The sequence below is a fragment of the Leucopleurus acutus genome (assembly GCF_964270905.1).
Source record: "Leucopleurus acutus genome assembly, chromosome: 2".
In the NCBI taxonomy this organism is placed as follows: domain Eukaryota; kingdom Metazoa; phylum Chordata; class Mammalia; order Artiodactyla; family Delphinidae; genus Leucopleurus; species Leucopleurus acutus.
This window is the reverse complement of record NC_139143.1, coordinates 1939779-1958580: the sequence shown is the minus strand read 5'-3', so window position 1 is coordinate 1958580 and position 18802 is coordinate 1939779. Positions and strand designations below refer to the sequence as shown.

General features: G+C 63.1%; 1 protein-coding gene across 1 annotated transcript in view; it reads left to right on the top strand.

Moving 5' to 3' along the window:
- PKP1 (plakophilin 1) overlaps positions 1–8186 on the top strand; it is a 41250-nt gene extending 33064 nt beyond the window's left edge. The window contains exons 8-14 of the mRNA XM_082832476.1: positions 660–815; positions 1527–1703; positions 2831–2984; positions 3248–3434; positions 3934–4018; positions 6567–6673; positions 7888–8186. Of these exons, the coding sequence (XP_082688602.1) occupies positions 660–815; positions 1527–1703; positions 2831–2984; positions 3248–3434; positions 3934–4018; positions 6567–6641 (834 nt within the window). The 3' untranslated portion in view covers positions 6642–6673; positions 7888–8186. The remainder of the gene's footprint in view (positions 1–659; positions 816–1526; positions 1704–2830; positions 2985–3247; positions 3435–3933; positions 4019–6566; positions 6674–7887) is intronic.
- Positions 8187–18802: the final 10616 nt, after the last annotated feature.

The window sequence follows — 18802 nt, the reverse complement described above, 5'->3', positions numbered from 1 at the left end:
TGGCTCAGGGCGAGCTCTCTGTGAGCGTCCGCTGCCGCCCCCAAAGGCCCTGGTAGAGCCACCCTCCCACCCCCCAGGACTCTGGACACCTGCCCAGACAGACAGAAAGGGGAAATCGGGGCAGGAAGGTATACTGGAGGCTGAGGTCCTTCCGCACAGCAGGACGGAGACTGGCGAGCAGTCCCCAGGGCGCTGGCCGGGCATCACGGCCCCGGGTCCTGCACACGGTTTCCCTGGGGAGGGATTTGGTCTCCTACTCCCTCCCCTGGAAGTGACAGCCGGCTTCAGGAGACAGCCTGTTGCTTGACTGCTCAGGGTGGCCCCAGCAGCACCGTGATCTTCCGCTGTGGATGGAACACCGCCTCCACCTGGGTGACCCCGGGCCCCGGAAGTCAGGGGCTCCCAAACCCCAGCAGGGCCAGACATTAAGAGGGCAGATCTGCTGCCTCACCCCCGAGCCGGGAGGGTTTACGGAAGGAAAGCGGCAAAGATCTGGGAGCAGCTGCCGCTGGGAACTCCTTGGACCGTGGCGGCGTCTGTGCTGGCCCAGGGCAGCCCGAGGGGCCCGCCCTCTCGTTGGAGGGATTGTGGCAGCAGGGACTGAGCCAGGCGTTCAGGGGCTGAGCAGAGGCTCAGCGCCGTCTCTGCTCGGCCCCCAGTCTGTGGAGAACTGCATGTGCACCCTGCACAACCTCTGCTACCGCCTGGACACCGAGGTGCCCACCCGCTACCGCCAGCTGGAGCACAACGCCCGCAATGCCTACACCGAGAAGTCCTCCACCGGCTGCTTCAGCAGCAAGAACGGCAGGCTGATGGTGAGCGTGTGCGTCTGTCCGTGCGTCTGTCCGTCTGCTCCCGCGGAGTCCCCTGGATCCCACTGCCTCGTGCACCCGCCTCTCTGCCCTGCTGGAGCCTGAGGCCAGTCCCGGGAGATGGACCCCTGCCCGACCTTGGCATCTACGACACTGGGGGGGTGTGTGCTCGGGATGTAGGAGCTGCTCAGACCCCCAGAGACCAAAAGCTCCAGGCCCCTGTCTGCAGGCTTGTGTCTCTTGCTGTGTGACCAGTAAAGTCTCCCCCTCTTCATCTCACCCCTGAAGATTGGGGGGCATCCCGGTTCCCACCGCCTCCTGAGCCCCCCAGGTCTCCCCAGAAGCAGAGGGATGCTGCGGAGGGAGGGTGGCTGCCATCACTGTGCCGGCGGCGGGAGCCAGGCCCTGGACCACCCTTGTTGGCCCCGGGAGGGTCAAGTTCAGGCTGTGACTCTGGGAGGGGTGGAGGCGTCAGGGTGTGAGACCCACAGCAGCCTCATAGCTGGGCGGGGGCAGAGCTGGCCTGTGGCACTGAGGATGCTCTGTGACCCGTGGAGACGGCAGAGGGCACAGTTGCCCCTCACCCGCCGGGGAGCAGCTGCAGTGCACAGAGGAGGGGGCAGCGGGCGCTTCCTCATCTGGGAACCATGACCCTGAGGCTGGGGGAGCAGAATGCGTGGGTTCGGCCCCTCTCGACTTGCTTCTTGTCCCCAGAACGACAACTACGACTGCCCCCTTCCTGAGGAAGAGCCCAACCCCAAGGGCAGCAGCTGGCTGTACCACTCGAACGCCATCCGCACCTACCTGAACCTCATGGGCAAGAGCAAGAAGGACGCCACCCTGGAGGCCTGCGCCGGCGCGCTGCAAAACCTGACCGCCAGCAAGGGGCTGGTGAGCACCCCCGCCCCGCACCTGTCTCTCCACCCACGGTCCGGGCTCAGCTCCCCGCGTCCCCATGTACCGGGGCCTGCCCGAGTCAAGGGTCCGGCGTGCGTAGGCTCTGGGCCAGGCACTGGGGACGTGTGGAGGGAGCATCCTCAGCTCCTGGGAACGCCTAGCTGGAGGACAGGGGCTGTGGAACCAGCCCTCCTGGATTCTGTCTGTGCCACAGAATCTGCCTCCTGCTGTCCGGCCCTGGGCTGGCCTCGGGCTCTGCCTGGGATGGGGGACAGGAAGAAGGGTGTGTTCGTGGTAGGAGAGGGGTCTCCTCTTTGCTGAACTGACAGGGGTGGAAATAGAGGGTTTGGGGTGCGGGCAGGTCCAGAGGAAGGTGTGGCAGGACTGGGAGAGATTCTGAGGCCACGGGCAGGGGGAGGACTTGATGGACTTGAGACGTGTGCCGTGGGAGGCACGTCTGCGGCTACCCCGCCCTCCTCCTTGCTCAGGACGGAAGGGGGGCAGGCGGAAGGAGGACAGGGGTGAGTTGAGGGTAAAGGAGGACCCCGCACTGAGAGGGGATAGGCCGGGGGGTCTTCGAGAAGCCCACACCAGCCCGGACCAGGTTACGGCCCGGATGGGCTGACCTGGATGGCATCTCCACGAGGCACAGGCCCGCTCTTAGCCCTCCTTGACTCGAGTATGTACTGACTCCACAGAAGGCGGGGAGGTTGGCAGAGGACGGTGGGCACTTCCTCAGGTGCCAGGTGCCCTCGACCCGAGGCTTCACGTGAGCAGCCGGTGCCGGGGAGGGTGAGGCAGGCAGAGCGGCAGCCGCTGGTACCGGCTCAATCCGGAAGTTGATTCTGGGGCCCCTCCCGCCGTGAATGAGGGGCCGGAGGCTTCCCTCGTTCCCTGGGCTCCAGGCTGCCCCGGGTGAGGTGCAGGTGCATGTCTGCCCGGGGCTTTGTTCTGCAGTCACCCAGGTGGGAGCAAATGTGTGTCTGTCTCTGCTTCCAGCACGGAAGAGAGAAAGTTCTGGGGTCTCTCGGTTCGGGGTAACTGGCCTGGGGAGCCTCTCCGGCCTGCCGGGCGGCCTGGGGAGCCCAGCCAAGGCCTCACGCGTCCGTCCCTCCTCTCAGATGTCCAGCGGCATGAGCCAGCTGATCGGGCTGAAGGAGAAGGGCCTGCCTCACATCGCCAAGCTCCTGCAGTCGGGCAACTCGGACGTGGTGCGGTCCGGAGCGTCCCTCCTAAGCAACATGTCCCGCCACCCCGCGCTGCACCGGGTGATGGGTGAGTGCCGTGTGGCTTGGGCCAGCCCCCACCCCCACTTTCCAGAGCCTCCCGAAAGGTTACCCTCTGACCGCTCCCTGGGGTGCGGGGGGAGCTGGCCCAAGAGAGGCTCGGGCGTGGGAAGGGGCAGGTCACCTGAGGATGGGGCGCAGGCGTGCGAGGTCCCATACGGTCCCAAGCCCCGAGTTGGAGCCGCCAGGCCCGGGGCCCCGTGGGAGCCCTTGGTCACCTGACCCCGTGCTGTGCCCTCCTTCCTCTCCCAGGGAACCAGGTGTTCCCGGAGGTGACCAGACTCCTTAGCAGCCATACCGGCCACACCAGCAACTCGGAGGACATCCTGTCCTCGACCTGCTACACCGTGAGGAACCTGATGGCGTCGCAGCCGGCGATGGCCAAGCAGCACTTCTCCAGCGACATGATCTGCAATGTCATCAACCTGTGTCGCAGCAGGTGGGCGCCACGGGGGCCCCTCCGCGCCCTCCCCGGCCCCGCGGAGGAGCAGTGCCGCGGCCTGAGCAGGCCGTGCGGTGCAGGGGGGAGTGGCGGGGAGGCTGACCGGGAGGGAAGTCCAGAAGCCGAGCTCCTGCATCCAGGCCTCGGGCAGCACACTTCCCGGCCAGAGGACCGAGCGACGCTGAGTCCTCGTGGGCCAGCGGGAGGCACGAGCGGCAGACCCAGCCATGCGGGAGCTGCGTCTGCTCCACGGGCTCCTCTCCTCTGAGGACAAGGCCAGGGGGTGGGACCGGGGCCCCAGAGAGAGTCCCGGGTACCTCTAGGTGGGCAGGGGCCTGGGGTTGTGCCCACTGTGTAGAGGGACCCCCCACCCCGTGGGGCTGCGCTCTCGGGCACCCAGGGGCCGCCCCACGAGGAGGTGAGGGGGGCGGAAGAGGGCGTTCGTTCATCCTCAAGTTGCTGGAGTCTCACCCTTGATGAACTTCTACCCGTGCAGCACCTCCCCCAGGGCTGCAGAGGCCGCCCGACTCCTCCTGGCCGACATGTGGTCCAGCAGGGAGCTGCAGGGGGTCCTCAGACAGGTAAGGGCCCGCACCTTCCACCCCTGCCGGCGAGGCTTTCCCGCTCCTTCCCACCACTGACTCGGGTCCGCGCGGCGCAGGAAGGGAGAGGCCAGCCCCTCGGTGACTGGGATCCAGGCGCTGACACCTCTCAGCCCAGGGCCTGCGGAGGCGCTGAGCGGGTGGAGGACAGAGGAGATCCAGGAAGTGCCGCGGAGGCCTGGGGGTGGGGGGTCTTCTGGGAACGAACTGGGAAGCAGGCGGACCAAAGGCGCATCACGCGCTTGGGGGCACGTGTGCACTCTGGCTGGGAAGGCGGGTTTGGGCCGCATGTCATGACCCCGTCAAGTTTAGACTAAAGGGTTTGCTTTTGGTGCTGGGGAGCCATTGAGGGTTTGGAGGAGAGAGTTACATGCTGAAACCAGCCCTAGGAAGGCTCCTTGCACGCACTGCAGGGTGGAGTGGACACGAGACTAGGCTGCTGGATTTGTCCGGTGGCAACCTTGCCCCTCTGACCCCAGCCGCACGGTCGGGTCCAGTTCTGTAGGAGCCCTTCATGCTGACTGACCTCCTTTCCCATCTCAGGGGCAGCCGCTCTTTAGACCGAGGTGTCAGCAGCGGTGAGGGTGGCCATGAAGGGCAGGGGCAGAAGAAACAGGCGGGTTGGGCTTCCGGCTGGAGACCCTGTGGTTACGTTTAGAAACGGATCAGCCAGGGAAGCGGGGGAGGGTCAGGGGCTTCTGAGGGAGGAGGGAGGGGAGCCCTGATGGAGAGGTGGAGTCTGGGGTCCGCGTGCGGGGCCTGGGGAGAGAGGCCAGGCTGCGTGCAGACGGCTGCGTGTCCATGTGGGAGAAGCCACGGGCACGGGCAGCACGTCTGCAGAAAAGTCTTGGGGGACAAAGGCGGAAGCAGGGAGAAGACCCTCCCTGGGGGCCGAGGGGAGATGGGAACAGGAAGGGCCTGGATCTGGGCGTCCAGAAGTCTCCGGTGACTCTAGGGCACAGCTGTCAAAGGGGGGGGAGGGGGAGCCCCATGGGGCCCACTGCAGGGGGGAGGGCGGGGGCTGGGAGGGGACCTGATCACCTCAGTTTGGCCAGAGGGCAGGGAGACAAAAGAATGCGTAAAAAGCCACCTGTTTAATGACATTTCTGCAGGGAAAGTGAAGGAGGAGAAGGAAGGTGGGGCAGGGGTTGGGGACAGGGTCTTGGAGGCTCAGGAACTGCCTGACCGGGCAGGGGAGGGGATGGGAGGACAGCCCCCTGGGCAGGAGAAGGACGGCTCTTCCTCCAGCGCGGTGGGGAGACGGATGGGGCCGGGGAGCCACCGTGGGCAAAGGTGGCCGGGGCCGTGTGAAGCCACTGCCGGTGGTGGCCCTTGTCCTGCTCTTTTGGGCAGGTGGGCTTGGCCACGTGATAGCTGCCAGGAAGGCCTCGTGGAGGGGAGGCGGGTGAGAGGACCAGGGAGCGCTTCCTCCAGCTGCTCCGAGGTGGCCCGAGGGTTGGGCTCACCCAGATCCGGAGGCGGCACCTGCCCGGGACACACAGAGAGTCCCCCGGTCAGGCTCTCCTGGGCCACGCAGTTGGAGCCAGCTTTGACCGCAGCCCCAAAGGGACTGGGCTGGTGCTTCGGTGCTCATCCACCTTCACGGGGCTGCTGCATCCCCAGTGAGGCCGCCGTGGGCTTGGTCCCTCCTGCAGACCAGGGAGACGGGGCCCCGGAGTCGGCCTTGACTCGGCCAGTTGGAGGACAGCGGGGCTGGGACCCAGGACTCGACTCTCCTGGGACCTTCCACCACATCCCGCCAAGCTTGGCAGGAGAAAGCCTGCAAACCTGCGGGGGACGGGGGGTGGGGGGGGGGGGATGATCACGTTTCCCATGCCCAGACCAGGTGGGACCGGGGCTTCGAACCGCCTGCCTTGGTCCCCTGTGTCCCCACCGGTCAGTGAGCGCTGACGAGGCTCTCAGAGGCCAGGGCTGGAGCCAGGCGCCCCTTCTCAAGGGCCGCCCTCGGTCACTCCAGGGCATGTATCGAGCACCTGCCGTCTGCTGTGAGACATACAGGAGTGAGATTCAGCCTCTGCTCGGCACGCTCTCGGGGCTGGTAAGGCTGGAGATGGCAGAACACACAGGTAGACAGAGCCCGTGACCCTCCGCCCCGCCGGGCATGACCTCCCTGCTCAGAGCTCTTGTCGGGATTCATCTTTTTAAAAGGCGGGGCCAGTCAGAGGAAGAAACAAACAATTTTTCGAATCTGATTGTGGTGGCTGCTCTGTTTCTAGAGTGACAAGCAGTCGCTAGACCCTCACGCCTGGATTCAGGTTTCTGTGATGGCAAGTAGGGTGTTCCGTTGTGCGGAAGGCCAGACCCATCTCACTAACTCGTGAGTGTCAGGGACCTCACGCTTGGTCACACGTTTAATCAGGCCAGTTTTAGCCCCGACACACGTGCAGAGTGTGTCCAGAGAGCTTCGCGCAAGCTCGAGGACGCTTGGGGGCAGCCTCTGACCGCGTGGACGCCTGCACTGGTCCGTCCTGTGATGTTTCATAGAGCTCCTGTTTCTCCTCCGCAGCAAGGTTTCGATAGGAGCATGCTGGGAACCTTAGCTGGGGCCAGCAGCCTCAGGAACTTCTCCTCCCGATTCTAAGAAGAGGCTGCCCAAGCAAGTTCAGCTTGCAGGTAAGAGGCGGCCCATCCAGGGCAGGGGGCGCCCCCGGGACCCCTACCGCGGCCTCAGCCAGTCCCAGAGAAAGGAGCCAGGCGGTGCTCCCCAGGGATGCAGAAGCATCCTTCAGTCCAGCTGACACGGTGAGGCTGTCTGTGAGGACAGCCGTGTAGACTGCCTGGCCAGTGACCATCCCACACAGGATGTTAGGGGTGTGCAATGTCCTGGTAGCATCGACAGGCCAGAGGTCTGGGCAGAACTGCTGGGTACAGCCGTGTGCGTTGCACACTGCACGACCCAGGTGGTCCCATTCACGTGGACTGCAGTGTGCATGGCGCCCCTGCAGCGACACCATGTGTCTTCGGGTTTGGCCCTTCTACCGCTCACCACCTTCTCCCTTTTATAATCCACCTTCCAGTCTCTGCAACATGCCTAGTGTGGACAAGCTTGTTTCCAGCTGAGGATTCTAGGGACCAAAACCTCAGATCCAATATCTGTGACAGAGGCTCATAAATCAGCCTTAGCCTCCGTTAGACTCACCTGGGATGCTTGCTAAACTGCGCACTCCTGGTCCCAGCCCCAGCAGTTCTGATTCAGTGGCTCCGGAGCGGGGCCCAGGAAAATACATTGTTAAACAAGCGTCCAAAGTGATTCTGATGCAGGTAAGCCCAGGACCAGGCTTAGATGCTCAAACCAGACCTCGTCAACCCTCGAGGGTCAGCAGAGGCAGGCAGCCCTAGGGGTGGAGCCGTCTGCAAAGAGCCAGGGCTGGGACAGGGTCTCCTGAGCTGAAGGGGACTTCCTCGTGCCCCGGCTATCGCCAGGACCCCAATCCCAGCACCCGGGGAGGGTCCTGGCTGGGGTAGGGGCTAGAACTTCAGTCCAGATGAAGTGGATTCCAAGCCCCCGGAAGGCAGGCTTTTAGACCTCAGACACCCACTCCTGGCAAATGGGCCCCAACAACATGAGGACAGGCAAGGAGAGGAGACCCAAACCAGCAGATGCCTGAGGCACGCAGTCGCGGCGTTCGGTGCTGCGCTGGCCCCCGGGGGGGGGGGGGCAGCTCTGACCCAACAGGAGCAACTTATGAACGTGTCGAGGGCGACCCTGACCCCAGGCTCAGGCCTGGGCACGTGTGTGCGGACGTGGTGAGGGGGACAGCCCTGGCGAGGCCGGTGGCGTGGCTGCCCCCCTGTGGGCACTCACGAGAGGTCTTGTCCTTTTCCAGACGCGATACGATCCAGCTGAGAAGACTCGGGCCTTGCTGGAGGGGTATTCTGTCCAGCTGCACAGTATTGGGAAATGTCTAACCACAGCTGAGAGCAAACCGGGACGCTGTGGATGACAAGAATACGTTTAGATTCTTTTTTTTTTTTCTTGGGGGAACTGACAGGCAATGGGGGTTGGGGAGGGTTGGGGGGCCTTTCTTCAGTTAAGGGAGCTTACATCTGATGTCAGTACTTCTTTTGCCGAGAAACGGTACATATACATGTGTATAGTGTGTGTGTGTGTGTGTGTGCGCGCGCGCGTGTGCTGAAAGCAGGACCTGAAACTGCAAAGAGCTGTGTGAGCTGCCGGACTGCAGCTCACGGTGGTGGAGGGACTCGCCCTCACGGGTGCGGACAATGTGTGCTTTGGGTGTAGCTTCCCCGTCGTCCTGAGCTGTGTGTGCCGGGGCAGGGGCCACGCCAGCGCCAGGCCCACAGGGACCTCTGCAGGGGGCGGGGCGCGGGGGGGAATATGTGAGGCCGGGGGCTCAACCCCCGCTAAGAGGCAGCTCTGCAGGAAGGGAGGTCGGCGGGGTTCGGTGTATCTCCTGGGAAGATCTAGTTGTGCGCTTGTGCGGCCCAGCCCCTGGTGCCACGCGGCCGTCTGCAAGATGGGCCAGGACAGGCACGCTGGCTTTGCTGTGTGAAGGCTGTCCCGAGGGTAGGTGCCAGAGAGGGGGCCTGGCCATTCTCGCGGGCTGTGTACCCGTCAGAGCAGGCTCAGCCTGGGAAGCCCCTGCCTTCTGGGGGCTTGGAATCCACTTGTTGCAGGAGAAAGAAGGAAGGATGGTGCTCAAGGCCCAGCAGCTGTTCAGGGACTGGCAGCTTGGTCCTCGTGTTCCCAGCGGAGGGGCAGGCTGGGCCGGGCAGGGAGTCAGCCAGGAGGGTCCTGCCCTGTGCGCCTGCCGAGATCCAAGCGAGGGAGTGTTTTGGGTCCCAGGAGACTCGGAGGAAGGGAATTTGGATAGAACAGGAAGGGGAGCCGCCCCCGGCCCAGCCAGAGGCCGCTCGCTTCTTCCCCGACCCCAGCCCTCTGTCTCTACTTTGTGCAAACCGCAGGGGACGTGATAAGAGGCCCACCAGGGACACTGGCCACCCCAGACCCCAGACTCCTGTGCATTTCAGATGAGAAGTAGAGGAGGGGCCTCCAGAGAAGGGCTGTGGAAATGGTCCTTGGTCTGCACTGTAGGACAGGGCAGGACACAGCGTCCCCGCCGAGCGGCACTGGTGGTGATGGAGGGGGACTGGCTGCCTCGTCCTCCCTCCTCCCTCCTCCCGGCCTGGAGTTCCCCCCACGCCCCATCCAGCCCCACCGCTCACCCCAGCAGTCAGAGCCTCTGCACTGAGGACCCTCCTGATGAGAGATGTGGCAGCAGGACGGGACTAGGGAGGGGGTGGGGAACAGACCCGAGATGACGGGCCACGCAGCCAGGCGTGCTCTGGTGCTGGGTCTGTGCCGCGTCCTCCCCGCCCCTCTGGTGGTGGCTTGCCTCTCTCGGGGCCCGTGGGGAGCTGGTTCCAGTAGACTGTCCCCTCTGCCAGCCCTCAGGGCCCCGAGGAACTGGTTTCTCAAAGAAACACGTACACAGCCCGGCAGTGTTGTAAGCACTCTGGATACGTCAGTGAACGGAGAGGCCACACCCCCGTCTCACGTTCTCCTGGAGGAAGGAGGGGCCCTGGGGTCCCTGGCTTTAGGGGTCCCCAGTGTGAGAGGACCATGCAGTCCAGTCAGGGCGAGAGGGAACTAGCCGATGACCCTGTGGAGGTGCCCCTTCCCTCGGCTTTCCTTCCCCCGCAGGGTTAGGAGCCGGGGCCCAGCTTCTGCCTTGGGGATGGGCAGCTTTCCAGACCCCCGTGGGCCAGGTGGACCGTCAGGCCAGGCCTGGCTTTGGTCACCTCTCTCATGACTTCTGAGGCCAGCCACCTGGGCCTGTCGCTTTGGAAGAGGCAGACCTTGGAGGGGCCTGTGGATAAATTTCCTGCAGAAGGAGCACAGGGTCCGCTGAGGCACAGCTCAGGATGTGAAGCACACGTCGGCCGCGTGCGGTCGGGCTCGACACCCGGAACAGGACGGTCCAACGCCGAGTGGGGGAGGACCCTGTCCTCCCTGTCGCTGCCCCGACCCAGGGCCTCCTGCGCGTAAGACAGACCTGGTCACTTGCCACCGGCAGCCGGTGCAGCGGGGCCGGCCTAGCAGCGCAGACTCGGCCGCTCCCGGGACGCAGAGGCAGAGCTGGTCCCATCCACCCTGGACCCTGGCTGAGGCGGGGGCAGCTGGGACAGTGAGGAAGGGGCTCTGGCTGGGCAGGGAGGGAGGGTGGGGCGCTCTGCAGCCCGTGCCCCCGCCCCCGCTCCATGGTTGCAGAGGAACCTAGCGCTGGCCAGGCCCGTTTCCCTGGGGGGTACACTGTGCGTTTGCTTTTTTTGGAAATATAGGAAATCAATAAATTGCTGGCATTTCTTTGAACACTTCCGAGCAGTGGATTATTGGGGGAGCTGCTGAGGGCCGAGGGGATCCCCTCTCACTGACCCTGCGCCAGGCAAGGACTGGGGTCACCGTGGGGGGGCACCACCCGCTCCACGTCCCACATTCCGTCCTCGTCTCCAGGACACTGGTGTGGCTGCGCTAATCTTACAAATAAGTCACGTGGGGCTTAGGGAGGCGATAGACGAGCCCAGTGTCCCACAGCCTGTAAAGGGAAAGCCACCCCCAGGGGAACGTGTCCAGGCAGGCACCTGGGGGACGTGAGCTTCAGGGCTGTAAAGGGAGCTCGCGTTTACTGAAAGCACGTTCTCCCTGGGTCCTGCAGGACGGGCTGGGGCCCCCTGCCTCAAGAGGCTCGTAAGGGACGTGGCAGGCGCACGGAACTTTCTAAGTCACGGGGCATAAGCTCCAAGTGGTGGTCAGACGTATGGCTGTGGGCTCCCGGATGGAGGAGGCTGGAGAGGACTCTTCTCAGCCTGGGAGGGCAGTGACCTCTGTGTAGAGCCCATGGACCTGACCTCTGGGTCATCCCTCAGTTGGTGACGGTCAGCAAGGCCAGGGAGGAGGGCTCTACCTCAGCCTAGCGGGAGAAGGACGGCCTGTCTGGGCCCAGATTGTTGATACACCAGGTCTGGGGCCTCCAAAACGTGAGATCAAACTACAGCTTCAAAACCAATAAGCCTTTGGACTTCCCTGGTGGCGCAGTGGTTAAGAATCCTCCTGCCAACGCACGGGACATGGGTTCAAGCCCTGGTCCGGGAAGATCCCACATGCAGCCGAGCAGCTAAGCCCCGTGTGCCACAACTACTGAGCCCACGTGCCACAACTACTGAGCCTGCGCACCTAGAGCCCAAGCTCCGCAACAAGAGAAGCCACCGCGATGAGAAGCCCGCGCACCGCAGTGAAGAGTAGCCCCAGCTCTCCGCAACTAGAGAGAGCCCGCGCGTAGCAGCGAAGACCCAACGCAGCCGAAAATAAATAAATTAATTATTTTAAAAATGGCTGCTTAATTAGAAAAAAAAAAACAATAAGCGTTTAACTGGTGAGCTGTCACTTAACCAAAGCGTACACACAGGAAGGCGCACGGCTTCGGCGCGGGCGGCTCTGTGAACCTCTGCCAACTGAGCGCAGAGCACCAGCCCCCAGATCAGGAGCAGAAAGCGACCGGCTCCCAGTGGCCCTCAGGCCTCACTTGTGTCTGTCGTGCTCCCCAGGGCAGCCCCTGTCCTGACCGACCTGTGCTTCCTACAAACGGGGTCGGCACGCCCTTCGGCCCTCCCCGCAGCTCATGTTCATGGGACTTGTCCGCTGCTGCTCCGGGTCACGGTCACTGCTGTGAAGCAGCCCTTTCGCGATGACCCTACGATGCAAGACACAACGTTCCGTCCCCACCGTCCTCATGTCCAGCGTTTACAAACGTGGAAACGACGTGTGGATTCGTTGTCTCCCTGCCCAGGAGTCCCCACAGGTGATGTGATGACACAGAAAGTAAAACTGACGGTAAAGAACTCCGATCTGTGTGGTCGTGGTGCATTTAATGTGTACGGGTGCTGAAGGGACGTGATGTCGCCGTCCCTGGTCAAGGGGGCACAGGCCCTTCTGTTCCCTCAGAGGATTTGCAGATGGGAGTGGGAGGCCTCGGGGGTCCCAGGGCAGAGGGAGCGCAGAGCGGGGGCGCCAGGAGCCGCTGCAAGCCTGGACTGTGCGGAGGCGTCTCCTGAGCCCTGAGCCTGAGTCTCCCAGACCCCAGGTCCAGGTTGCCCACAGCCAGTCCACCCCAAGCTGTGATGCCGTTTCTTCCTGGAGTCCAGGCTGCCCTGGAGACCCTGCAGGCCTCACTCATCACCTCTTAGCACGCAGGGCGTTCTGCCACCCAGCGCACCCAGAGAAAGAGTGAACGGAACTTACTTATCCTAACAACAGGCTTTTTACTTGAGGGACCACAAAATAACCCTGTTAGCTTGCAAAGTCTTAGGGTGTTCGTTTGCTTCCCCTGGTGAGGCAGGCAGAGCTCAGGGGACTAACGTCCCCTTCATAGAAGAGGAAACAGGCCCAGGGACAGTGGCCCAGAGCCACACGGCACGGCTGCGACGCAAGCGGGGCGGGACCCGGCCTCCTGGGGCCCAGCCCACGGGGACATCCCAGTGTCAGAGCTGAGGACCCCGTAAACAGCCGGACACGGGGGCTCCGCTGTGTCATTCAAGCTTCAGTGATTCCTCCTAGGATCTCACGTCTGGTGCCAGGGCTGCTGGGCCGACGTGCTGATGAAGAGAAAGTTCTGATCCATGGAAGCTCAGATCCCAGAAATACTGTGAGGGTCACCCCGTCTGGGGCCGGCTTGGTTAGAATATGGGGCTAATGAGAGCGAGGCCACAGGGCAAACTATGCCTCAGTGACCCCAGCAAGCGTCCCGCAGCCTGACTGGTCATCCTCTGGCTCAGCAGAGGACTGATGTCACTGGCCAGCATGTCAGCCCTCTCGGGGACGCACGTCAACGCCAATGAGCTGCCTGACGGCGGATCAGCAGGACCCCATGTAAGAAAGGACTTCACGCCCTTCAGCCAACCAGTTGGAAGTTTCATGACTGGTGAATTAATAAAAAAGCACTTCGGCATCTATCAAGTGGTTCTGAATCTCTGGGCCACAAACGCCACCCCTTCCACACAAGGCCATTAAAATCCCACCCTCTGCACCTCTGTCAGAAAGAAAACCTCACCTGGGTCTCCATGACCAAGGGGACCCCCGGTGAGCCTAGTGTGTCGTTCTGGTCGAGCCTAGTGCCTCGCATCCCTGCATTCTGGGGCCTGAAGTGGTCCTGGAGGACAGCTGGGCCGTGGGGACAGGTAGACGTACAGAGCAATGACCACACATTAATCACCTAAATCTTTATATCAATGCCACAATGTAGGCATGACCACTCCCAGTTCGCAGATAAGGAAACTACGGTTCAGGGCTTCCGTGGTGGCGCAGTGGTTGAGAATCCGCCTGCCAATGCAGGGGACACGGGTTCGAGCCCTGGTCCGGGAAGATCCCACATGCCGCGGAGCAACTAAGCCTGTGTGCCACAACTACTGAGCCTGAGCTCTAGAGCCCGCGAGCCACAACTACTGAGCTCGCGTGCCACAACTACTAAAGCCTGCGTGCCTAGAGCCCACGCTCCGCAACAAGAGAAGTCACTGTGATGAGAAGCCTCTGCACCACAACAAAGAGTAGCCCCCGCTCACCGCAACTAGAGAAAGCCCGCGTGCAGCAACGAACGCCCAACACAGCCAAAATTAAATAAAATAAATAAATTTATTTAAAAAAAAAAAACTACGGTTCAGAGAGGCTGAGTAACTTGTTCAAGGTCACACAGCTAGTAGGTGACAGACTTGGAATTTGAACGTGGTCTGAGGCCCAGGTTCCCACTCTTCCCCCCTTTAGCTGCATGTAGGCAGCAGTTGCCCACAGTCAGGCCAACTCCCACACTGCCCTCCGGGCTCCACGGCATGTGGGATCTTCCTGGACCGGGGCACGAACCCTTGTCCCCTGCATCGGCAGGCGGACTCTCAACCACTGCGCCACCAGGGAAGCCCCCCCCCCCCCCGTCAATATTTGATGTTCAGATGATCAAATCCTGTACCAGACAGGCTGGATGAGAATGATCTCTTCCTCCATCCATTCACCATATGGGGCTGGACACTGGGCTCCACAGATGACTGAGCCAGGGCCCCAGGAAGCTCCCAGGGCAGGAGAGAGATGAGAAAACCAACCAGCACAGCTGAGTGGGGTGAGGCCGATGTGAATCTGAGCGAGGACAGCGGCAAGACCTCAGGCTCACCAGCCAGACGGCCGGCAGGGTGCCCGGGGAGCAGCAGACACATGTGAGTGTTATTTTACGCTCGATTTCCCACCATCGGGACGGCTGCACGCAGACTTTGCATCATATAATCAGAAATTATTCAAACCTTTGTTGGCTAAAATACAGAAGCAATTGCTTAAAAACACGCCTTTCTTGGTTTCTATCAGATACCCAATTTGGTACAAAGCGTACCAGGCAAATAATTTTAAAATCGTAATCAAAACAGCAAACGTCCTGCCCTGCGTGGTCTTGGATGAGTCACCCAACTTCTCTGAGCCCCAGTCCCTCACGTAGAGGGTGTTATTTACGTGGGCCCTGACGCGGCGTGGGACTGAGCTATCGCACGTGAATTACGCATGGCGCCCCAGCGCACAGCAAGGACCTCATGTTGATCTGACATCATTTGTCTGTTATGCCCACTACTCACCGCCTGCCCTGGACCCCAGAAGGTAGGAGATGTGGAGCCGGAGGGGTGACTACGTCAAGTCCAGAGGAAAAAAAAAACGGCTTGGCCATTAGCACCGAGCAGAAATGAAGCGACGCCTCCCTTCATTCTCAGCAACCTGCACCCGTGGGCTGCTCCTCTGGGGAACTGGCAGGGGAGGGGTGGGGGGGGAGGGGAGGAGTGCGGCAGCTGGTGCTGAACAGGGTCTCCCGACCCTCCCCCGCAAGCCCAGCACGTGATCTCAGCCCCATCTCAGCACTTCTCAGCCCCGAGCCTCCAGGGCCTCACACCCCCTCCAGCCCGCCCTCCACTTACCTGAAGAGCAGCCCTGCCCGCCTCCTCCTTCCGGGCCCCACTTTATGCGGAAACTGCTTTGGGACTGGGGCTCCCTGAAGCTGTGCAGCGCAGCTGGTCTGCGGAGTGCCGGGCCGCGGGGCGGGGCTGCCCCCTGGGGCCTGGGCACTTAGCGCCACGTGGAAACAGTTCTCTCCTGAGTCTTCCAATGAGAGCCATTTAAATTCCTGTAGCCATTGGGGTGGAGGCTGAGAACCAGGGATGAGCGGGTGGGTGGAGCTGAGGCTCCAGGGAGGGTGCCGGGGAGGGCGTGGGGCGCCCAGACCTGGCCTCGGAATCACAGGCCCAGAGCGAAGGGCCTTCGGCGTGGGGCTCTCAGGGAGGCATCGCCCGGGAGGCCGCAGGAGCTGGTCTTCCCCGCAAGACTGCTGGGGAAACCGTGACTTGAGCGAGGCCCCGAGGGATGGACGGGAGAGCGGGAAGGAGGGCCGTCCAGGGACAGGGAGGAGGGGCGGCGGTGGGAGAGTGTGGGACGTTTGGGCAAACGGAAGAGCTTGCTCCATCTGGCTGGACTGCGGGGGGCTGCAAGCGTTCCCTGGGGCGTCCCTGTCACCCCAGCAATACAGGGCAGCCAGGCCCAGCCCCTCCACCCTGGGGTCCCTCTCTGTGCAGTCGGGGTGACCCAGCAGCAAAGCAGTGACATGTGCTTCCTGATTCCCTCCAACCACGTGGTCACAAGGATGGGCTGTCATTGCCCCGAGAAGGGGGAGGCCCCTGACTGAGTCGCTGCCCTTCAGGCTGGCCTTCCCGTGCTGAACAGGGCACATCCCCTGTCTGGTCCCCCAGCTCCCAAGGGGGCAGAGAGGCTGCCAGGAGGGGCTGCTGTTTCTGGGCTGGTGCGGAGGGAGCAGAGCCCGGCTCTGCCCTCCTGCCCTGCATCGACCCAGGCCACCCCAGAGGGCTCCCAGGGTTCCCGGGGGGCGGGGGGGCTCTGAAGTTGGGGAGGTTTAGGGTGCTCCCAGCAGCAAGGCCCGCGAGCTAGGCAGTCCTGGCTCTGGAGCCGTAGATCCGGTTCAAACCCCAGCTTTGCACTTGCTAAGTGAACGGCCCTCAGACAGCGCCTAAACCTCTGAACCTGTTTCCCTATCGACAGGGGATGTGGCCTGGGGACCGTGGGCGGTTGGCCAGAGAGGACACATGTAAAGCGGCCAACACAGGCGTGCACGGGGGCAGAGTGAGGAACACGTGAGAGCGTGTTGTGTGTGGGGAAAGGGGTGAGCCTGCCCTCTCCCAAGCATTTCTCCAGTTCACACCGTCTCCGCCCAGGTCGGCCTGGTGGGCGGGCTGGACTTCCCGGGGGAAGTGAACCCAGAGCGGCCAGTGCCACGGCGACTCCGCAGGGACACAGACACCTGGGCCCGTGGGAGAGTCTGGCCAGGAGGAGCGCCACCAGGCCCCCCGGCCCCAGGGCGGGCCCTGCCCTACCCTTTCAAGAAACCAGCCTGCAGTATCAGGGGTGGAGCCCCAGCTGGGAGCCAGTTCTGCCGCTTCCTGTGGGCAGTGGCACCGACCCAGGCCAGCTCCAGGCGGGGCCGGCCAGCAGCAGCAGGGCGGTCCTGCCCCCAGCCGCTGGGGTCTCTAAAGGAGAAGGCCTGACCTGGAACCCAGAGAGACAAGAGGCTTCTGGGGGCTCCGTAGACCCTGCACGAGGAGGGCCAGCCCGGGCCCAGCGCTGCTGACCTGGCTTCCACACACCTCGAGCCCCGGAGGGGGCCGGTGACAGGTCACAGCCAAATTAGCAGAGACAGCGGCCAACATCCGTCACACGCTTGATGGGCAGTGAGCACTGGTCACCGCGCAGGTGCGGCTCTAGGTTTCAGATGAGGGAACTCAAGCACAGAGAAGGCAAGTAACTTGCCTTCAGAGCCACAGACTGGGAAGTGCAGGGCTGGACTTTGACGTGCTCTCCAGCCGGAAGCGCTGGGTTTCAAGGCAAGCAGGCCCCAGGAGAACCCGTTGCTGTCTCTTAGCTTTTCCACCTTGAAAGTGGGCATAATATGAACCAGCTCTGCCCGGGACGCGCACCAGTGTGGAGAGAGAGCCTGAGGGACGGGAAGGGTCTCCGTCTCTGACCCAGAGCCTCGGAGCCCGGAGGTCATTTTCCCTGAGCACGTGGGTACACAGGGGACCGACAGATCCCCGAGGCAAGGGGTGTGGCCAAAGCAGGGCAAGGTGGGGCCCGGGAGGATTGGGGCGCCTGGGGTACAGGGGACGCTGGGCACAGCAGGGGTCAGGTGTCTGGTGGGCAGCTGGTCAGGACACCCAGGCCGGCTCCTGGCCATCCCCCACCTTTAGTGTCTGGTTCTGGCCCTGCTGCGTGGACAGCACAAGAGCGATGGAAGGAAGAGCTGAGGGGGAGGCGGGTGTGCCCCCACCCCAGGCACCTCCACATCCTGAGTCCATCGAAGGGTTTCAGTGCACATGTCGTGGTCCCCCCGCTTCCCAGGAGAGAATGGGGAGAGCGCACACCCTTGCCTTGGACTTGGACGGGCCCCCTGCCCTAGGCTCTGGGCCCTGGCCCTCACTCACTCTCTCCTTGGTGAGCCCGCCTGCCCAGACCCTTCGCTTATGGGTGGTGCTTTCGGAAGGGCACACAGGGGCCTGCTGGCCTCCAACCAGAGGCGGCACTCGGGTCAAGGGTAGGGCTCGTTTCACGATGCCAGGGTGGGGACTGGACCACCTGCCACAGAGCACGGCCAGCTCTGCATGGGGATGGCGCTGGGGCACCCGAGGGCCTCTCCTGGGCACCGGGGGACCTCAGGAGAAGAGAGAAGCGGGACCTGGCCTCAGGGAAGCTGCCCTCCGCGTCCGCCTCTGCACGGGGTTTTCAAAGGCAAGAGCATGTCCACTGGAGCAGAGAGACGGGCATGAGGACCCTGTCAGGAGGGGAGGTGCGGTGCTCGGCACCGAGACCTCACCATCATCCCGTCCTGCTGCCCCAGGGAGATGCTGGGACACAGGAAGCAGAGCCCGTGGGGACTTGGTGGTGGTTGGAAAATTCTTGTGTCCACTTCTGGGCTCGATGCCCCTCTCTCTGGTGGCAGGAGAGGGGACCATTACGGAGGAGAGGCTGGGACACTGGTGCAGCTGTCGACTGGGGAGCGTGAGGTGGGCCGTGCCCAGGAGCTCTGGTGGGTCTCTCGGGGGCAGTGGTGAGAGCCCCCGTGGGCCCGAGGTCCTGCCACCTGCCTCCCTGCCCTTTCGGGCCGGTGCCGGGGGCCCTCCCGGTCCCACCACAAGCCCTCGGGCTCCGTGAACGCATCAGGCTGGCCCCTGCTACCAGGGCCTATGTCTGTGCTGCCCCTCTTCCCTCCCTGCCCACCCCCACCCCGCCTTTCTCCTCCTCACTCTCTGGGGCCTGGTGAGGACACCATTTCCTCCAGGAAGGCCTCCTACCTGCCAGGGCGAGGCCGGGGGGCCCTGGTCTGCGCTGCCTCAGCCCCCGTGCGCCCCTGCCATCGCGCGGAGCCGGACCCTTCTGCTGCTGTGCCTCTCCCCGACGGGGCTGCACGCTCCTGAGGGTCAGGCAGCCCTGTCTAATCACAGCGCCCCTGCCCGGCACAGCAGCTAGCATACATTTGGGGCTCAGGAGACATTTACTGAATGACTCAGCGAATGAACAAGGAATGAGGCCAAGACCCCAGGCCCCACCCCTCCCAGGTGCCCTGGGACCATAGCCTCTTCATCTCAGCGTCTACCACGGGGCTCGGCACACAGCACATGACAAAGAGGCCCACACGTCTCTCGAGC